The sequence below is a fragment of the Epinephelus lanceolatus genome, chromosome 14, assembly GCF_041903045.1.
Source record: "Epinephelus lanceolatus isolate andai-2023 chromosome 14, ASM4190304v1, whole genome shotgun sequence".
In the NCBI taxonomy this organism is placed as follows: Eukaryota; Metazoa; Chordata; class Actinopteri; order Perciformes; family Serranidae; genus Epinephelus; species Epinephelus lanceolatus.
The window spans coordinates 1,563,914-1,579,365 of NC_135747.1; the positions used below are offsets into that span (position 1 = coordinate 1,563,914).

General features: G+C 43.7%; 1 protein-coding gene across 1 annotated transcript; it reads left to right on the top strand.

The window, feature by feature from the left end:
- The first annotated feature begins 2,814 nt into the window (after positions 1–2,814).
- LOC144466898 (uncharacterized) lies at positions 2,815–10,009 on the top strand. The gene is made up of 5 exons (XM_078174822.1): positions 2,815–2,949; positions 4,766–5,439; positions 8,661–8,668; positions 9,160–9,395; positions 9,728–10,009. Exons 1-5 carry the CDS (start codon positions 2,920–2,922, stop codon positions 10,007–10,009), a joined length of 1,230 nt encoding a protein of 409 aa, XP_078030948.1. The 5' UTR covers positions 2,815–2,919.
- The last annotated feature ends 5,443 nt before the right edge of the window (positions 10,010–15,452 follow it).

A 15,452-nucleotide genomic window follows, 5' to 3' on the forward strand; every position in this document is an offset into this window, starting at 1 on the left:
TTATGTTACTCTCAGACCCATATTGTAGCGATGTACACATAAATCTAGAACTAAAAATAAAGAAAATATATACAATATAATTCCAAAATATACAATATAGATCTAACTAAGCTATACAGAAAAAAACAAAGTCTGGCGAGAACTACAAATTTAAATAATAGAACAAAAATAAAGATAAAATGCAAAATGCAAAGAATGCAGAGACATGAGGCACGCAACTGATAAGAGTCTTTGGTGTGACAATAGTGCAAAAAGAAAGAAATGTAACAGTAATGCAGAGACAGATGTAGCTTATTCATTCTGGCTCTTCAGCTGTTCTCACGATGCGCTGGAGGGTCTTGCAGCCGGATGCTGTGCAGGTGCCGTACCAAACCGTGATGCAGCTGGTCAAGACGCTCTCGATGGTGCCTCTGTAGAATGTGGACATGATTAGGGCTCGGGCTCTGGCTCTTCACAGCTTGCAGAGAAAGTAGAGGCGCTGGTGAGCCTTCTTGGCCAGAGAAGTAGTGTTGAGGGTCCGGGAGAGGTCCTCTGTGACATGCACCCCCAGGACCCACCATGGTCGTGTCGTCTGCAAACTTAATGAGTTAGAGCTGTGCAATGGTGTGCAGTCATGGGTCAGCAGCGTGAAGGGGAGGGGGCTCAGCACACATCCTTGAGGGGCCCCTGTGCTCAGAGTGATGGTGCTGGATGTGTTCTTGCCGACCCGAACTGCCTGTGGTCTCCCGGTCAGGAAGTCCAGCAGCCAGTTGCACAGCGAGGTGTTCATTTGAGAATGAGCTGTTGGGGGATGATTGTGTTGAATGCTGAACTGAAGTCGATGAACAGCATTCTGACGTAACAGTTTTGATTGTCCAGTTGTGTGAGGGCTGAGTGGAGAGCAGTGGAAATGGCGTCATCGGTTGAGCGGTTTGACCGATATGCAAACTGACAGGGGTCCGGGGGGGAGGACGACAGTCTTGAGAAGTTGCATGACTAGCCGTTCGAAGCATTTCATGAGGATGGGGGTGAGTGCAACCAGACGGTAGTCATTGAAGCAGGTGGGAGACGACTTCTTTGGGACAGGGTGGTTTTGAGGCATGTTGGGACAACAGCCTGACTCAGTGAGGTGTTGAAGATATCTGTGAAGACATCAGTGAGTTCCCCTGCACAGTCCCTCAGCATACGACCTGGTATTTTATCAGGACCAGAGGCTTTGCGAGCATTGATCCTGCTGAATGTTCTCCTCACACTGTCTGAGGACAGCCTCAGCACCTGGTCGCCAGTAAGGGATGGGAACTTCTGAGCAGGTATGCTGTTGTGCGCCTCAAACCGAGCGAAGAACTAGTTCAGCTCGTTCAGCAGAGAGATGGTGCTGTCGCAGGTCTGCGGTGAGGGCTTGTAGTCCGTAATGGTCTGTATCCCTCGTCCCTCCCTCTGTGAGTCTCTGCTGTCGCTCAAGTGATGGGCTATCCTCCTGGAGTACTGCCTCTTAGCCTTTCTGATGCCGTGGGACAGGTTGGTCATAGCTGTCCTTAGGCCCACCTGGTCTCCTGCTCTGAAGGCAGTGTTCCGGGCCCTCAGGAGCCTGTAGATCTCCCCTGTCAGCCATGGCTTTTGATTGCCCCTAACAGTGATGGTCTCAAGGACTGTTACATCATCGATGCACTTGGTGATGTAGGCAGTGACGGTGTCGGTGTACTCCTGGAGGTCAGTGGAATTATTGTAGGTGGCAGCCTGTTTGAATACATCCCAGGCTGTGGTGTTAAAAGTGTCCTGGGGTCCATTTGACAAAGCAGGTTTAGTGAAAACTTAGAATCTGTTAACCCTGAAATGAGGGAAACTCTGAGTTTTCCGTTTCAAAAAGGGAGGTAACTCAAACCAGAGAAAGAGGGGTAACTCTAGCCTGTTTTAGAGAGAGGTAACGTAAGCTCTCGGTCATTTACCGTAGTAACAGACTCTATGAACCTAACCTGGTCGGGACCAGGTTTTTCTCAATGAACCTTGAGTTTCTCTCTGTCTCCGCCCTCTTTCAGAGCCACACACTCCATGTGATTTCCTCATTCATTCAGTCAGCAGGCGAGTTTTGGCATAGCCTAGTTCTGCCGTCTGTCATTTAAAAAAATCATTAAAAAAAATCAGAGTCAGTATATTAGAAGTCCATTAGGCACAGTAGATGGCGACTTTTTTCACTAACATGGCATGTCCTTTTGATAACGATCCCTTGGATGAAGGTGCAGCATTACTGCACAGAGAATTAAATATTCATCTGGAGATGGTTATCAGACCACGCATAGATGTTCTAGCATTTCCAGACAATTATCTTTTTGAGTGGTACCGTTTCACGTCACAGTTCATCATCTACATACACAACCTAATCCGTCCTTACATTTGCAACATTACCAATCGTAGTCATGTATGGAAGTATTTCTTTGCCATCTGAGTTTGAATATGAATTTCTAAGACTGAAATTTTTCAGCATCAAAATCAGACTTTGAATTTTAAAAACCATCAAATTTCTAGCACTGAAATTTTTTTGTTTTTTGTTTGAATTTTATTTTGTTGAAATAAATTCAGTGTAAAAAAAAAATCGTTGTCTCAAAATATTCAGTTTTTCAAAATTCAACATGTAAAGAAATTCAACACCCCAAAAAAATTCAGTGTAAAAAAATCAACATCTCAAAAAAATTCAGTGTAAAAAAAAATTCAATTTCTAAAAAAAATTCAGTGTAAAAAAATTCAACGTCAAAAAATTCAGTGTAAAAAAAGTCAACATCAAAAAATTCAGTCTAAAAAAATTCAACGTCAAAACATTCAGTGTAAAAAGATCCAGACTCAACATCCGGGTCACCAGGGAGAAGCAATCGATCCCTGTCTCAATTCAGCCAACGTCCAGCCAATCATGTTACGCTCCATTGGTCATGTGACACCCACCCGGTCATGGCCACAAACGCAGGTGATGGTGCTTCGGTGAGTCTGTTTACTTTATTTGCCATTTGTGTTAAAAATTTAAAATAAATTTAGTAATAGATATTACTCGACATGTTGCACATTAACCGGATTTATTGAACAATATCTACAATGAACTTTTAATGAGGTGGCGTTCGTGAAAACTGCGTTAGTAACTAGCTAATGGTATGTGAGCTAGGCTTTCGGTTCTGAGGCAGCGAGTATGACGACTGACAGTACATTAAACCGTGATAGTGTTAATTGGTGACACAGTGTTTCCCACAGGATTTTAGGAGACGGGGGGGTAATTTTAACACTGTACAATTACCGCGATATAGCGCATTTACCGTTTATTAGCGGCCTGTCTGTGCGTGTGTGTGTACGTGCGGTGCGACCGCACGCGAGAGAGACGGCAGGTGGAGGGGCTGACTGGCAGAGATGATAGATGGTGAAACGCAGTTTTTTTTTTTTCTGTTGGGAAACACTGGGTGACAGCATATCGTGGTTGCTCTAAGTTAGTGATGGCAGCTGTTGACAAACGGCTACAAGCAACAAACCAGTCTATACCCACCAGTCCTCCCATTAGCTGGCCTACTCTCCTTGCTTTACCTGTATTTGGCCCAGCCTGCTTACCAGAAGCTGCATTCATCAGCTCCTCTTTGACTCAACCAGCCCGAAATGTGGGTGTTGATACTTGGACCCGACGTCTTGGACCTCCCCGCTCCGGTAGCTCACCTGATAGAGCCGGTATCACCAGGGCTTCATGCAGTGGCCCAGATTCGAGTTCGTTCTCACTTAACAGGACAACATGTTTAGGCTATAGGTTGATTTTCTACTGCATTATTATTTAATTCCATAGGTTTTTGTTTTTATTTTATGTTTGTACTGTTGAAAGTTGAACATTGATTATTTTAGGCATAATCAAGCATGTTGAAAAAGCCTATCTGAATTTGTGTCTTTACCTATTGAGGGATATTATTTTATTGTGTAACTTGTATAAAATCGTTGTGTAATCCATAAAGAGGAGGCATTCCTTAAGTGTCCTCTTTTTTGGAAATCAAAATATGGTCACCTTAATTAAAGTCCATTAACATTTAGCTGTTTAACATGATCTTTGTGCTGCTGGTTTGTAATACCCTTGTAATACCAAACCAGTCTATACCCACCAGTCCTCCCATTAGCTGGCCTACTCTCCTTGCTTTACCTGTACTTGGCCCAGCCTGCTTACCAGAAGCCGCATTCATCAGCTCCTCTTTGACTGAACGATCCCATTTCCCATATTTTTCCATACTTCTTACTAAAATGAAACATAGTTAATTTCTGAGTATTTATTCTTTGGACTGCGCTCCTTAAACAACTGTTATAGACCACTGTGGCCAGCTGCATCCCAGAATTACTATGTTTCCATTCGCTCGTCTATTTTTTCTCATTAGTTATTGTTTTCATACAGGCTGGGGTTGTCACAAGAACCGATACTTTGGTACCAAGTAGATGTCGAGACGCAAAAAATTCGTTGGTACCTGCATTTTCGGTACCGTGATTACCGGATATACAACTTTACCCTCTCCGCGCCTCGTCGAGTCCTGTCAGGACTTACACGGGCAGTACACGCGCGCGAGTCGGTGCGGCTACAATCGAGCTCGCAGTCCGTTTATGTGAACACGGAGTTTAACCTGAGTTTATTGTGCAATCATTTTAATGCAGGCATTGGATTTTGAACTATTCAAGTATCTGATGAAGCTGTTGTTATTACAAATTGCACTTTTCAAACATCAGCTGTTACAGTCATGGATTTGCTTTTCTATTGTTAATTTTCTATTTTATTTTTCTCTCCTAGGAACAACTGCTTAATCATCTTTTAGAAAGACTTCGCTCTCGATTGGAACATATTGTGGAACGCATGCCTCTGGACCTGGACTTCTTAGAGTTCACTTGCACACAAGAACTTGTGTTCTTAAATGCTGTATCCAGTCAAGTGACTGTTTGTCAAGCTGTTTTAGATGCACTGACACAGCTACACAGTCTCATCAATTTGGAAAAAGACAAAAGGGAGCAACACATTGCAGTTGTGCAGTTTGAGCAAGGACCAGCAGGGCGACAGCGGATGACCATATCCCCAGACTACCTTAGCAAACTTCTGGAACTTAATTTGTCTGTTCCATGTATTGCTAAACTCTTTGGGGTGTCCAGACGTACAGTATACCGACGCATGGCTGAGTCTGATCTCTCAGTAAAGGCACTCTACAGCCCAATGACAGATGATGAGTTAGATCAGTGTGTGAGAGAGATTAAATCTAGGCAGCCTAACTCTGGATATCGGATGATGAAGGGCCTCCTGCAAGCCAGAGGACTGAGGGTGCAGTATAACCGTGTCAGAGCCTCCATGCACCGCGTTGACACCATTGGTGTCATAAACCGAATGGTCCATGTTGGGTGTCTAGCTAGACGGACCTATTCAGTACCCGGACCCCAGGCTTTGTGGCACATTGATATGAACCATAAATTGATTCGGTAAATTCATATTTAGCAATCTTTTTCATGAAATGTCTGAGTTTCAAGGGTGTTTTTTAAAGTACATTGTTGTTATTAGGGCTGCAACTAACAATTATTTTCATTATCGGTTAATTTGGTGATTATTCTAACGATTAATCAATTAGTTGTTTGGTCAATAAAATTGAAAAAATGTTGAAAAATGTCAATCAGTGTTTCCCAAACCACAAGATGATGTTGTCAAAGTCTTGTTTTGTCCACAAACCAAAGAAATATTCAGTTTATTGTCATAAAGGAACAAAGAAACCAGAAATATTCAGATTTAACAAGCTTAAATCAGAGAATTTTGACTTTTTTTCTTAAAAAAACTACTCAAACCGATTATTTGAATCAAATCAAAATAGTTGACGAGTAATTTAATAATTTATTATTGTTTGATTAATCAATTAATTGTTGCAGCTCTTGTTAGCAGTATCCACACATTTTTATACTGCTTCTGTTACTATATATGCGCCATAACAGCTAACCTCTCATAATAGCATACACTTTGTCTATTAGTGTCCTCTGTTGTTGACCTGGCTGTGTCTGACCACTACTGTGTGTATTTTAACATCACCAGTTTTAGCCATCAGGAGGCCCCGGTGAGAACGGTGAGGAAACGCTACCTAACTTCTGAAGTGGCTGCAAATTTTATTGAGATTTTACAGATCACTCCTGCTGAAATTTTACCTGCACCCTGTGATTTTATTGTGGACAATTTTAACAGTAAATTGAAGTCAACACTTGACTCAGTGGCTCCACTTTTAACTAAAACAATAAAAACAAAACATACACCCCCGTGGAGAAATGATAATATCAAAAAAACAGTCAAACAGGCAAGAATATCCCACTTTTCAAAACTCATTTCTGATCATAACAAAAACACCAAATTCCTTTTCTCCACCTTCGATCTTTTAACCAACACCAATATTAATAAAGTATCCAAGATGGGTTAGGGTTAGGGTTAGTAGCTCAGGGCAGTAGCTCAGTCCATAGGTTGGGAACCGGAGGGTCACCTGTTCGAGTCCCTGTCCGGACCAAAATATGGAGCGTGAACTGGTGGCAGGAGAGGTGCCAGTTCACGTCCTGGGCACTGCCAAGGTGCCCTTGAGCAAGGCACCGAACCCCCCAACCGCTCGGGGCGCCTCACCAAGGGCAGCCCCCTCACTCTGACATCTCTCCACTTTGTGCATGTATAGGTCCTGTTTGTGCATGTGTATGTCTTTCAGACCTGTGTGTAATTGACAAGCAAGAGTGAAAACATTGAATTTCCCCTCAGGGGGATTAATAAAGTAAATAAACTTAATAAACTTAAAAGATGTCAACAGATGCCCTCTGCAAGGACTTTGCAGACCACTTCAGGAGTAAAATCGATGATATCAGATCCAGTCTTTTATCTCAACAGAATGTATTTTTTAACACACATGTACAGCTGCTTTTATCTGAGGAAACACTGGAGAGTTTTTTAACCAAGTAAATGATTTTTTAAAAAGAAACAATATTTTAGAGAAATATCAATCTGGTTTTAGGATGAACCACAGTACCGAGACAGCTCTTTTAAAGATTTTAAATGATATCGCGTTTAATGCAGATTCACAAAAACTCACAGTCTTGGTACTACTGGATCTAAGCGCTGCCTTTGATACAGTAGATCACCACATTTTATTAAACAGACTCAGAAACCTGGTGGGCCTCTCTGGTACTGTTTTTCTTTGTAAGTATGGATACATGTTCCTCCAGAACGCATGAAATTAGGTGTGGGGTGCCCCAAGGGTCAATTTTAGGTCCAATTATTTTTAATCTATATAGGCTTCCCCTTGGGGATGTCATCAGGAGACACGGCATCAGCTTCCACAGTTAGGCAGATGACACACAGCTGTACATCGCCGTGTCTCCTGATGACACAGGGCCAATTGATACCCCTTTTAACTGCATTTTAGATATCAAGTCATGGATGGCAGTGAATTTCCTACAGCTCAACCAGGACAAAACAGCGGTTTTAATTATTGGTCCTGAAGGCAAGAGAGAGAAACTTTTACCAAAACTACAAGATTTTAAACCTTCACAATGTGTAAAGAACCTGGGCGTCATTTTTGACTCTGAGCTTAGTTTTATTCCACACATAAAAAATGTAGCAAAGATAGGTTTTTATCATCTTAAGAGTCCGCCCGTTTCTCTCTCAGGCTAACACGGAGGTGCTGATGCATGCTTTTATCTCTTGTCGTTTAGATTAATCCCCTGCTCTCTGGTCTTCCCAAAAAGACCATCTCTAATCTGCAGCTACTCCAAAACTCAGCCGCACGAGTGCTGACGAAGACCAGAGGGCGGGCGCACATTACACCGGTTTTAAGATCACTGTATTGGCTCCCCGTGAGTTTCAGGATCGATTTCAAGGTTTTTTTATTTAGTTTTTAAATGTCTTAACAGTCTTGAGCCATCTTATTTATCTGACCTGCTTTCATCATATCAGCCCTCGCGGATCCTGAGGTCATCTGGCACCAGCCTTTTAATTGTTCCAAAAGTCAGAACAAAAACCCACGGGGAGTCATTATGGCCCTCACTTATGGAATAGCCTGCCGGAGAGCATCAGGGCTGCAGAGACTGTTGATGTTTTTAAAAGGAGGCTCAAGACTCACCTTTTTAATTTGGCTTTTAACTGATTTCTTTTACTCTTTTTATTTTTCTTATTATATGTTATTTTAATCTCTAATGCTTTTAAATTATTTATTTTTAATTTTTTATGCATTTTATTATTATTAAATTTCTAAATCTTCATTTATTTATTTATTTATTTATTATTATTATTTTTACTCTTTAAATCTTACATTTTTTTCTCAATCCTTAAATTTTTATGCATTTTATCATTATTTTATCTCATACTTGTGTTATGACCCTGGGTCATTTATTTGTGATTCTGCTGTTCTGTTGTTCCTCCCTGCCTGAGGGCGGTGCTGCCACCCTTAGTGTGTTTCTCTCTCTCCAGGTGCTGGCTGCTGATTGGTGGTTGGAGATTGGTGGAGCTGGTATAAAATGGCCGCTGCTTGAGCTGTTCTTCCTCTTCTCTTGGCCCTACTCCCAACTGCACCATGCTTTGTTGTACTGTGTTAAATTTGTGTCAGTCGTGATATTAGTCCAGCAGTCCAGGTAGCCATAGGGGTGGGTAGCCCTTTTTGTTTAATCCTTTTTCTCCTGTTTATTTATAGGGAGTCAGGTGAGTGACCTGTATTTTCATTTTCTTTACTTTTGGGTAGGCAAGTTAGTTTTGGAAAGTAGATTGTTTGTTTGTTGTTTTGGGCCATGCCCACCCTGAAGCTTATTGCTACCTTTCTCTTTGAGTGTAAATAAATTATCTTTTGTTTGACTGCAGCTGTGTGGCCTTGGTCATCCTTGGGGAGTGGGGAAAGAGGGGAGCATCTTTTTTGTGTTATGTACCGGTTCCCCTAGGCCGGTCGTAACATGAATTGGGGGCTCGTCAGTCCTTTCTCTGTTTCGTTATGTCGGGAAAGTTGATTTGTTTCCTTCTTGTTGTCTCTGCTTGTCTGTTTGGCAGTTGTTGTTTTTTTGTGGTAGTGGCAAAAGTAAGAAAATGGAGTTCAAATTAGAAGAGTTTGTGGCTAATCCGACCACAGAGATATTAGAAAATTGTAAAAAGGCTGATCTGATCCTCATTGCCAGTTCATTTGATGTGCATGTGGCACCTAGCGCAAAGAAAAAGGAGTTACAGGATCTCCTCTGAAAAGCTGAGTGAAAGGGGATTGATTGGTGAGCCAGCTCCCACAGGTGGAGTTGAGCTGGGTGATCTGGCTGGTATTCCTGCCCCACTCCCAACCCTCCAGTCCCAAACTGGCATGTCTGCAGAGGAGCTGAGGCTCACCCTGCGTATAAAGGAGGTGGAGGTGAGACACCGGGAGTTGGAGGTGGAAGCCATGCACCTGAAAGTAAAGGCGGGGAGCCACTGTAGCTGCTAGTCCTTTATCCATACAGACATCCATGCCTAGTCCCCATGACAGCTTCGATGTGAGCAGGCACATTGCACTAGTTCCTCCTTTCAGAGAGTCTGAAGTAGATTCGTATTTTAGTGCATTTGAACGCATCGCCGCTACACTACATTGGCCAAAGAGTGTGTGGAACTCATTTTGCTAGAGGAATTTAAAACTCCCTGAGAAAATTGTCATTTACCTGAATGAGCAAAAAGTCCCGTGTCTCAATGATGCTGCCGTACTTGCCGATGAGTTTTTGTTAACGCACAAGAGTGTTTTTTCTCCCCCAGCTTGCTGTGATGCGGTCTCCGTCGGCCGAAGCATTATCACCCAAATGTTCCCGTTGTAACCCCATTGCTGCCACTGGTGACACTGAGAAACGTGAGTGTTTCTATTGCCATGAGCAGGGTCACTTCATTGCCGTCTGCCCCAGTCTTAAGAGAAAAGAGCAATCTAAGAACGTCAAAACTCCGTCCCCAATCGGTTTCATACACACCAATGATTGGGTCGGGGTGGTCTTTGTGGCGGCGCTCCCTGTGGCCGTAGGCTGTGACACCTCTCAGTGTGCATGAGTTCCCCATAGGTGGTTCTTTCCTCACCTGAGGGGTATTCCAGAAAGCGGGTTTAGTGTTATGTTAACCCTGAAATGAGGGAAACTCTGGGTTTTCAGCTCCAGAAAGAGAGGTAAGTCAAACTCTGAGTCAATCACCATGGCAACTGACTCTGTGAACCTAACCTGCTTGCTGGCAGGTTTTCTTTAAGAAACCCTGAGTTCACCCTGTCTCGTCCCTACTGCCAAGCCTGAAGCAAGCTGGCAGACACATATGGGTTGTCCATATGTAGGAAGTCTGATCGATATCGAGGCAGAATTAATTCACAATGCCTTACGCCGGGAGAGGATCTTAAGACCCCGTTTAGATGTACTGTCTTTCCCCAATGAACATCTGTTTGAACCGTATCAACTGTAGCTTTTTATATGATATTGGTGGTAGGGTTGGGCAATATGTTAAAAATTTCCAACCGGCCACCGTCAGCCCATCAATTGGCGGTTGCCGACATATTCGGCAGTTGTGTGTGTGGCGGAGAGAAAAAAAAGAGGGGGGATGTTGCATTCATGTGATGTCAGAAAGAATCGAAAAATGACTTTCAGAATGGGATCATTCACATTAACGCCACCTCATGTCAGAAAAACAACTCGGCAACTCGGATCTCCCAACACCACATGAATGCAGCAAAAAAATGCAGCGTGCTTTGCGAGCCCACTCATGTCCAACATGGCGCGGAAATATCTGTGCATACCGGCAACAAGCACGCCATCAGAGAGGGTGTTTAGCACGGCTGGTAACATTGTTAACCATATGCGCATATGAATTCACATTACGGCCGGGTTCCACCAGCTGCAAATGTAAGCGTCACGTCAAGCGTCTTGTTTACCGTTTGCTGAGCCATGATAAAGCATTTTCCACCTAAGTTATTACATATATTTGAGTAATCTACAAGTTTACTGTACTATTTTGCTGTGTTCGAAACCGCATACTACATACTGCCATACTGCCATACTACATACTCAATCAACAGACAGTATGCAGACCGTTTACACCGTAGCATACTACATGATAACCCACAATGCATTTCGCTCCTGCCCGAGCCGAAATCAGCCGACCTTAAGCTGATTTCACTTAAGCTCTAAACTCTGTAAATATATAACTTTAGCAACATTTGAAACATTTTTAGGCGAGAAAGTAGCCGTTTAGATCCACAACGTGTTGAAAATCTGACCAAATACCAGCTGCTTACAATTTTGTTCGGACGATTTTGGAGATTTTGGCGCTACTCAAGCTAGCCGTAGTGAGCAACACACTTCCGTTTATTTTCACAAAATAAAACACCCGTTGCCCTTTCTTATACAGAAAACCATAACGATAAAATTTGTGCTTTTACTTTGAAAACGGGAGGCGAACCTACCCTTGATGTAGCTAGCTTGAAACCGCCGTTTTGACCGATCTCGTCCCGTTAATGGAATTTGACTGTTCAAAATGCCTCACCGGAGAGTCTTGTCAGCTCTGAGACGACTATCGGCCCGCCGTCTTCGGTACATCATGCTCGCAATCGACTTGGGATTGTTCTCAGATGTAAGTTTCCTTTTTAATCAACTATAAATCTAATCATAATATACAACACAATATAACATACCTCACAGCCTGAAAATCGGAGGGAAAAATGTACACCATTGAACAACAAAGTCGTTGTGAATTGAATGATTTCATAAAGTTTCATAAGTTATAATAAAATAGAGTTGTTGCACCGCACCCGTTGCCGGTGCAGCCGCTGTAATTGATTAACGGGGGGACAAGCTGCTATGGGACTCGCGCTGCAGGCATGTTGCGCCCCTCCCGTTGCCGGTGGACCCCTGCCGTAACTTTCAGTTCCGCCATCACTGACGTGTTTTGTGAAAGACTCGTCGGAAATCAGTGTGAAGCTGCCAGTTCCAATACGCACACACTTTGAATTGTGCTCTACATAGTTATTATGGACTATATGTACCTAGTTTAATTCTGTGGAGACAGACCATTAATTTAGCAAAATAAAATGACAAAAATCACCCAAAAAATCGCCAAAAATGAAACCAACCGTGATGGACTCAGCCGATGGGCGATTGGTGATATATTCGTCCAATCGCCCAAGCCTAATTGGTGGCCTACAGTACATAATGAAATAGCCACTGAATGACAGGTTATTTAAGCTACTTTGTTTAATAAATCAAATATGAATAAAACTAAAGAAAGGTACAGTCATGGTCAAGTAAAATATGCCTTACCTGTTTGAATGATGTTTTAATATTTCATTTTAAGCTGCTTTCAAGTGTGCTTTTCCCCTGTGAGATTGCACCTACATGAAAATCAGATTTTATTCAAAACCACTTTTTCACCTGTAAGCTACGATTTTAATTAAGTGTAATGTAAATTAATGGCAGGGCTCTCAAGTTTTGATGTCAGCTATGTGCTTAAAGGGATAGTGCACCCAAAAATGAAAATTCAGCCATTATCTACTCACCTATATGCCGACGGAGGCCCTGGTGAAGTTTTAGAGTCCTCACATCCCTTGCGAAGATCGACGGGGGGAACGGGCAGCACACCTAATGGCAGACGGCGCCCCAGACTAACGTCCAAGAACAGAAAATTGAATCCACAAAGTATCTCCATACTGTTGATCCGTAGTGATCCAAGTGTGCTGCAGACATAAAAAGTTGTTTTTCGAAAAACGTCATATGAACTCTGTTTTTAGCCTCGCTGTAGCCTGTAGCTCTGACTGCTTCTCTGTGCTCCGCGCTCACGGTGATCGGTGATGCACGGTCTCTGAAGAGTAGCAGTCTCGTCAGTACTGATGTCCAGATTCTCAAGTGTAGGCATTGCTAATTCCCAGTCTGAACAGCAAAGACTTTCCTCATCCGTTGGCATTGCTTTGCATTTGAAACAACTACACCACCAGGTTTCCAGTGCTCGACTCCGGTATTCTGCGGCTGGCTGAGGGTTAGGCTCATGAGCTGCGGCGGCTGCTTCGTCCAGTAGCCTGAGTTCCGTCCGTATACTCGGGCTCAAATAAATACGGCTCAACAAAGAAATGCTGTTCCTCCTCAAGTGCAAAGTCTTCAGACATGTTGGGCTGTCCTTTGCTAAAAGACCGTAGTGCAAATTATCTTTTAGCGACTGTGGCTACCGTTGTCTCCCCCTGCGGTGCACGTGTCACGTGATGTAAACACGGGTGAGCAAAGCTCATGCTTTCGCTGGTCTCGCACAGGCGCGCACACGTGAGCGCAGAGCACAGAGAGGCAGTCAGAGCTACAGGCTACAGTGAAGCTAAAAACAGTTCATATGAGGTTTTTCGAAACAACTTTTTATGTCGCGGCTGCAGCACACTTGGATCACTATGAATGAGCAGTATGGAGATACTATGTAGATTCAATTTTGTGTTCTTGGACGTTAGTCTGGGGCGCCGTCTGCCATTAGGTGTGCTATCCGCCGATCTCCGCAAGGGATGTGAGCACTCTAAAACTTCACCAGGGACTCCCTCGGCATATGGGTGAGTAGATAATGGCTGAATTTTCATTTTTGGGTGCACTATCCCTTTAACAGCTGCTGAAATTAGCAAGGACTCTTTTTGCCTTAAATTGACAGGACAGTTAAGCGTGAAAGGGGGAGAGAGACAGAGGGACATGCAGCAAGATGCCACAGGCCGGAGTCGAACCCGGGCTGCTGCGGCAAAAGCCATATGGGACGATTGCTCTATCCACTAAGCCATCAACATCCCTTTGAAGGAGATTCTGCTTGCTAAATTTCACATGCCGCCTCTTTCTCCTTGGCAGCTTTAGTGGTGTTACTTTTTTTTACGAAATATATGCTCATATTCACTGTAGGCATTCATGAGCACCTCCAATTCCAGAGGTGTAAAATAAGTTGATTGCATTTTCTCTCTGGTTGCCATGGTGAATCGAGGTATCGGCGCTCCACTGATGATGGCTTTTTATTGTGGTTGTGCACCTGCTTAACTCAAGGTGTACCTACTCAGAGCTGACTGAACTAATTCAAATCAGCTGTTCTGGAACCAGATACTCAGAGTTTCCCAGCTCAGGGTAAGTCAACTCAGAGTTCAGGATTAGACTCAGAGTTTGTTGAACCTCCTACCTGGGATACCCCTCTGGTTCCTCAGTGCCCTGCCATGTTACTATATTAGGCCCGTTTGCACCGCAGGAACTTCGGGGTAATTTTACGGGGCTGGGGCCGTTGGTGGGTGTCTCCACCGCAGGAACCACCCCCGAGGGACAGAGTTCCGGAACTTTTACGGGGGCTAAACAAGTCCCTGCCTCGGGGTAGGTACTCAGAACGGCCCCGAAAGACTCCTGGCTGGGGCTTGGGGATTACTTGGTGCTGATTGGATATACTCAAGGAGGGATGTGACGTCAACAGAAAGCAACAAAATAGCCGGCACTCAGCAGACGAGGATTAGCTCGTTCATATAGCTTTCGCCGCCGTGTAAAAAAAACTCACTAAATGGCCCGTGAAAAAATTATTCTTTCCAGGGGATATCTTAGTTACAACGCGATTGAGCTAGCAAAGCAGTTTTGTGTTGCTATGTGTGGTATTTATTCAGTTTTGGGAAATCACGATATCTAGAAAGCATCAGCTGACAGGGACAGCTAACAGCAGCAGCAAAGCTAACATCAGGACGTCATCTGTTAAAAGCCTCCCGTTGTCGGATACGACATGAAACTACTCCAGTTAGCTCACGGGCCATTTAGAGAGTTATTACAGACACCACTATCGGCTAATGGTGTCCCGACGTCGCCCCGGTCAAAATGGTCACGCAACGATTACGTCACATCCAGAACCTGTAACTTTACAGGAACCTTCCTCGTACTCCGCTTTCTCAGTGGAGACATGGCGGTTGAGAGGGCCGAACGAGAGGACGTTCCTGTAGTAGTTCCTGCCCCCCAAATAGTACCAGGAACTTCTTCAGTGGAAACGGGCCTATTGACTTTGTGTGTGTGTGTGTGTGTGTGTGTGTGTGTGTGCCCTGCCATGTTACTGTATTGACTGTGTGTGTGTGTGTGTGTGTGTGTGTGTGTTTATATGTGGGGGTGGGAGGGGCGGGTTTTCAATATGTAGTATTTTTGTTTTATGTTTTAATTTTGTGAAGCACTTTGTGCTGCATTTTTAATGTATGAAAAGTGCTATACAAATAAAGTTTGATTTGATTTGATTTGATACAGTTCATTTAGTGATTCACTGGTCGGCACTTAATGATCATAAGCTCCACTAACGGTGAGCAGTATTTGCAGGCCACAGCTGCGTCACGACACCAGGCATCATTGATGTAAACACAGAGTCCCCCACAGCGAGTCTTACCTCCTTCAGTGAGAGCTCTGTCTGGCCGGCAGCATGTTAGCAGCTCAACCTGAATGGCGTGGTCCGGAACGTTGAGTCATGTCTCCGTAAACACAAGAACACAACAATCTCT

Coding starts and splice junctions, on each gene's coding strand:
- LOC144466898 (XM_078174822.1), top strand. CDS start 2,920: ATGGCCACAAACGCAGGTGATGGTGCTTCG. Junction 2,950..4,765: donor ACGCAGGTGATGGTGCTTCG/GTGAGTCTGTTT, acceptor TTTCTCTCCTAG/GAACAACTGCTTAATCATCT. Junction 9,396..9,727: donor TGGAAGCCATGCACCTGAAA/GTAAAGGCGGGG, acceptor TTTCTCCCCCAG/CTTGCTGTGATGCGGTCTCC.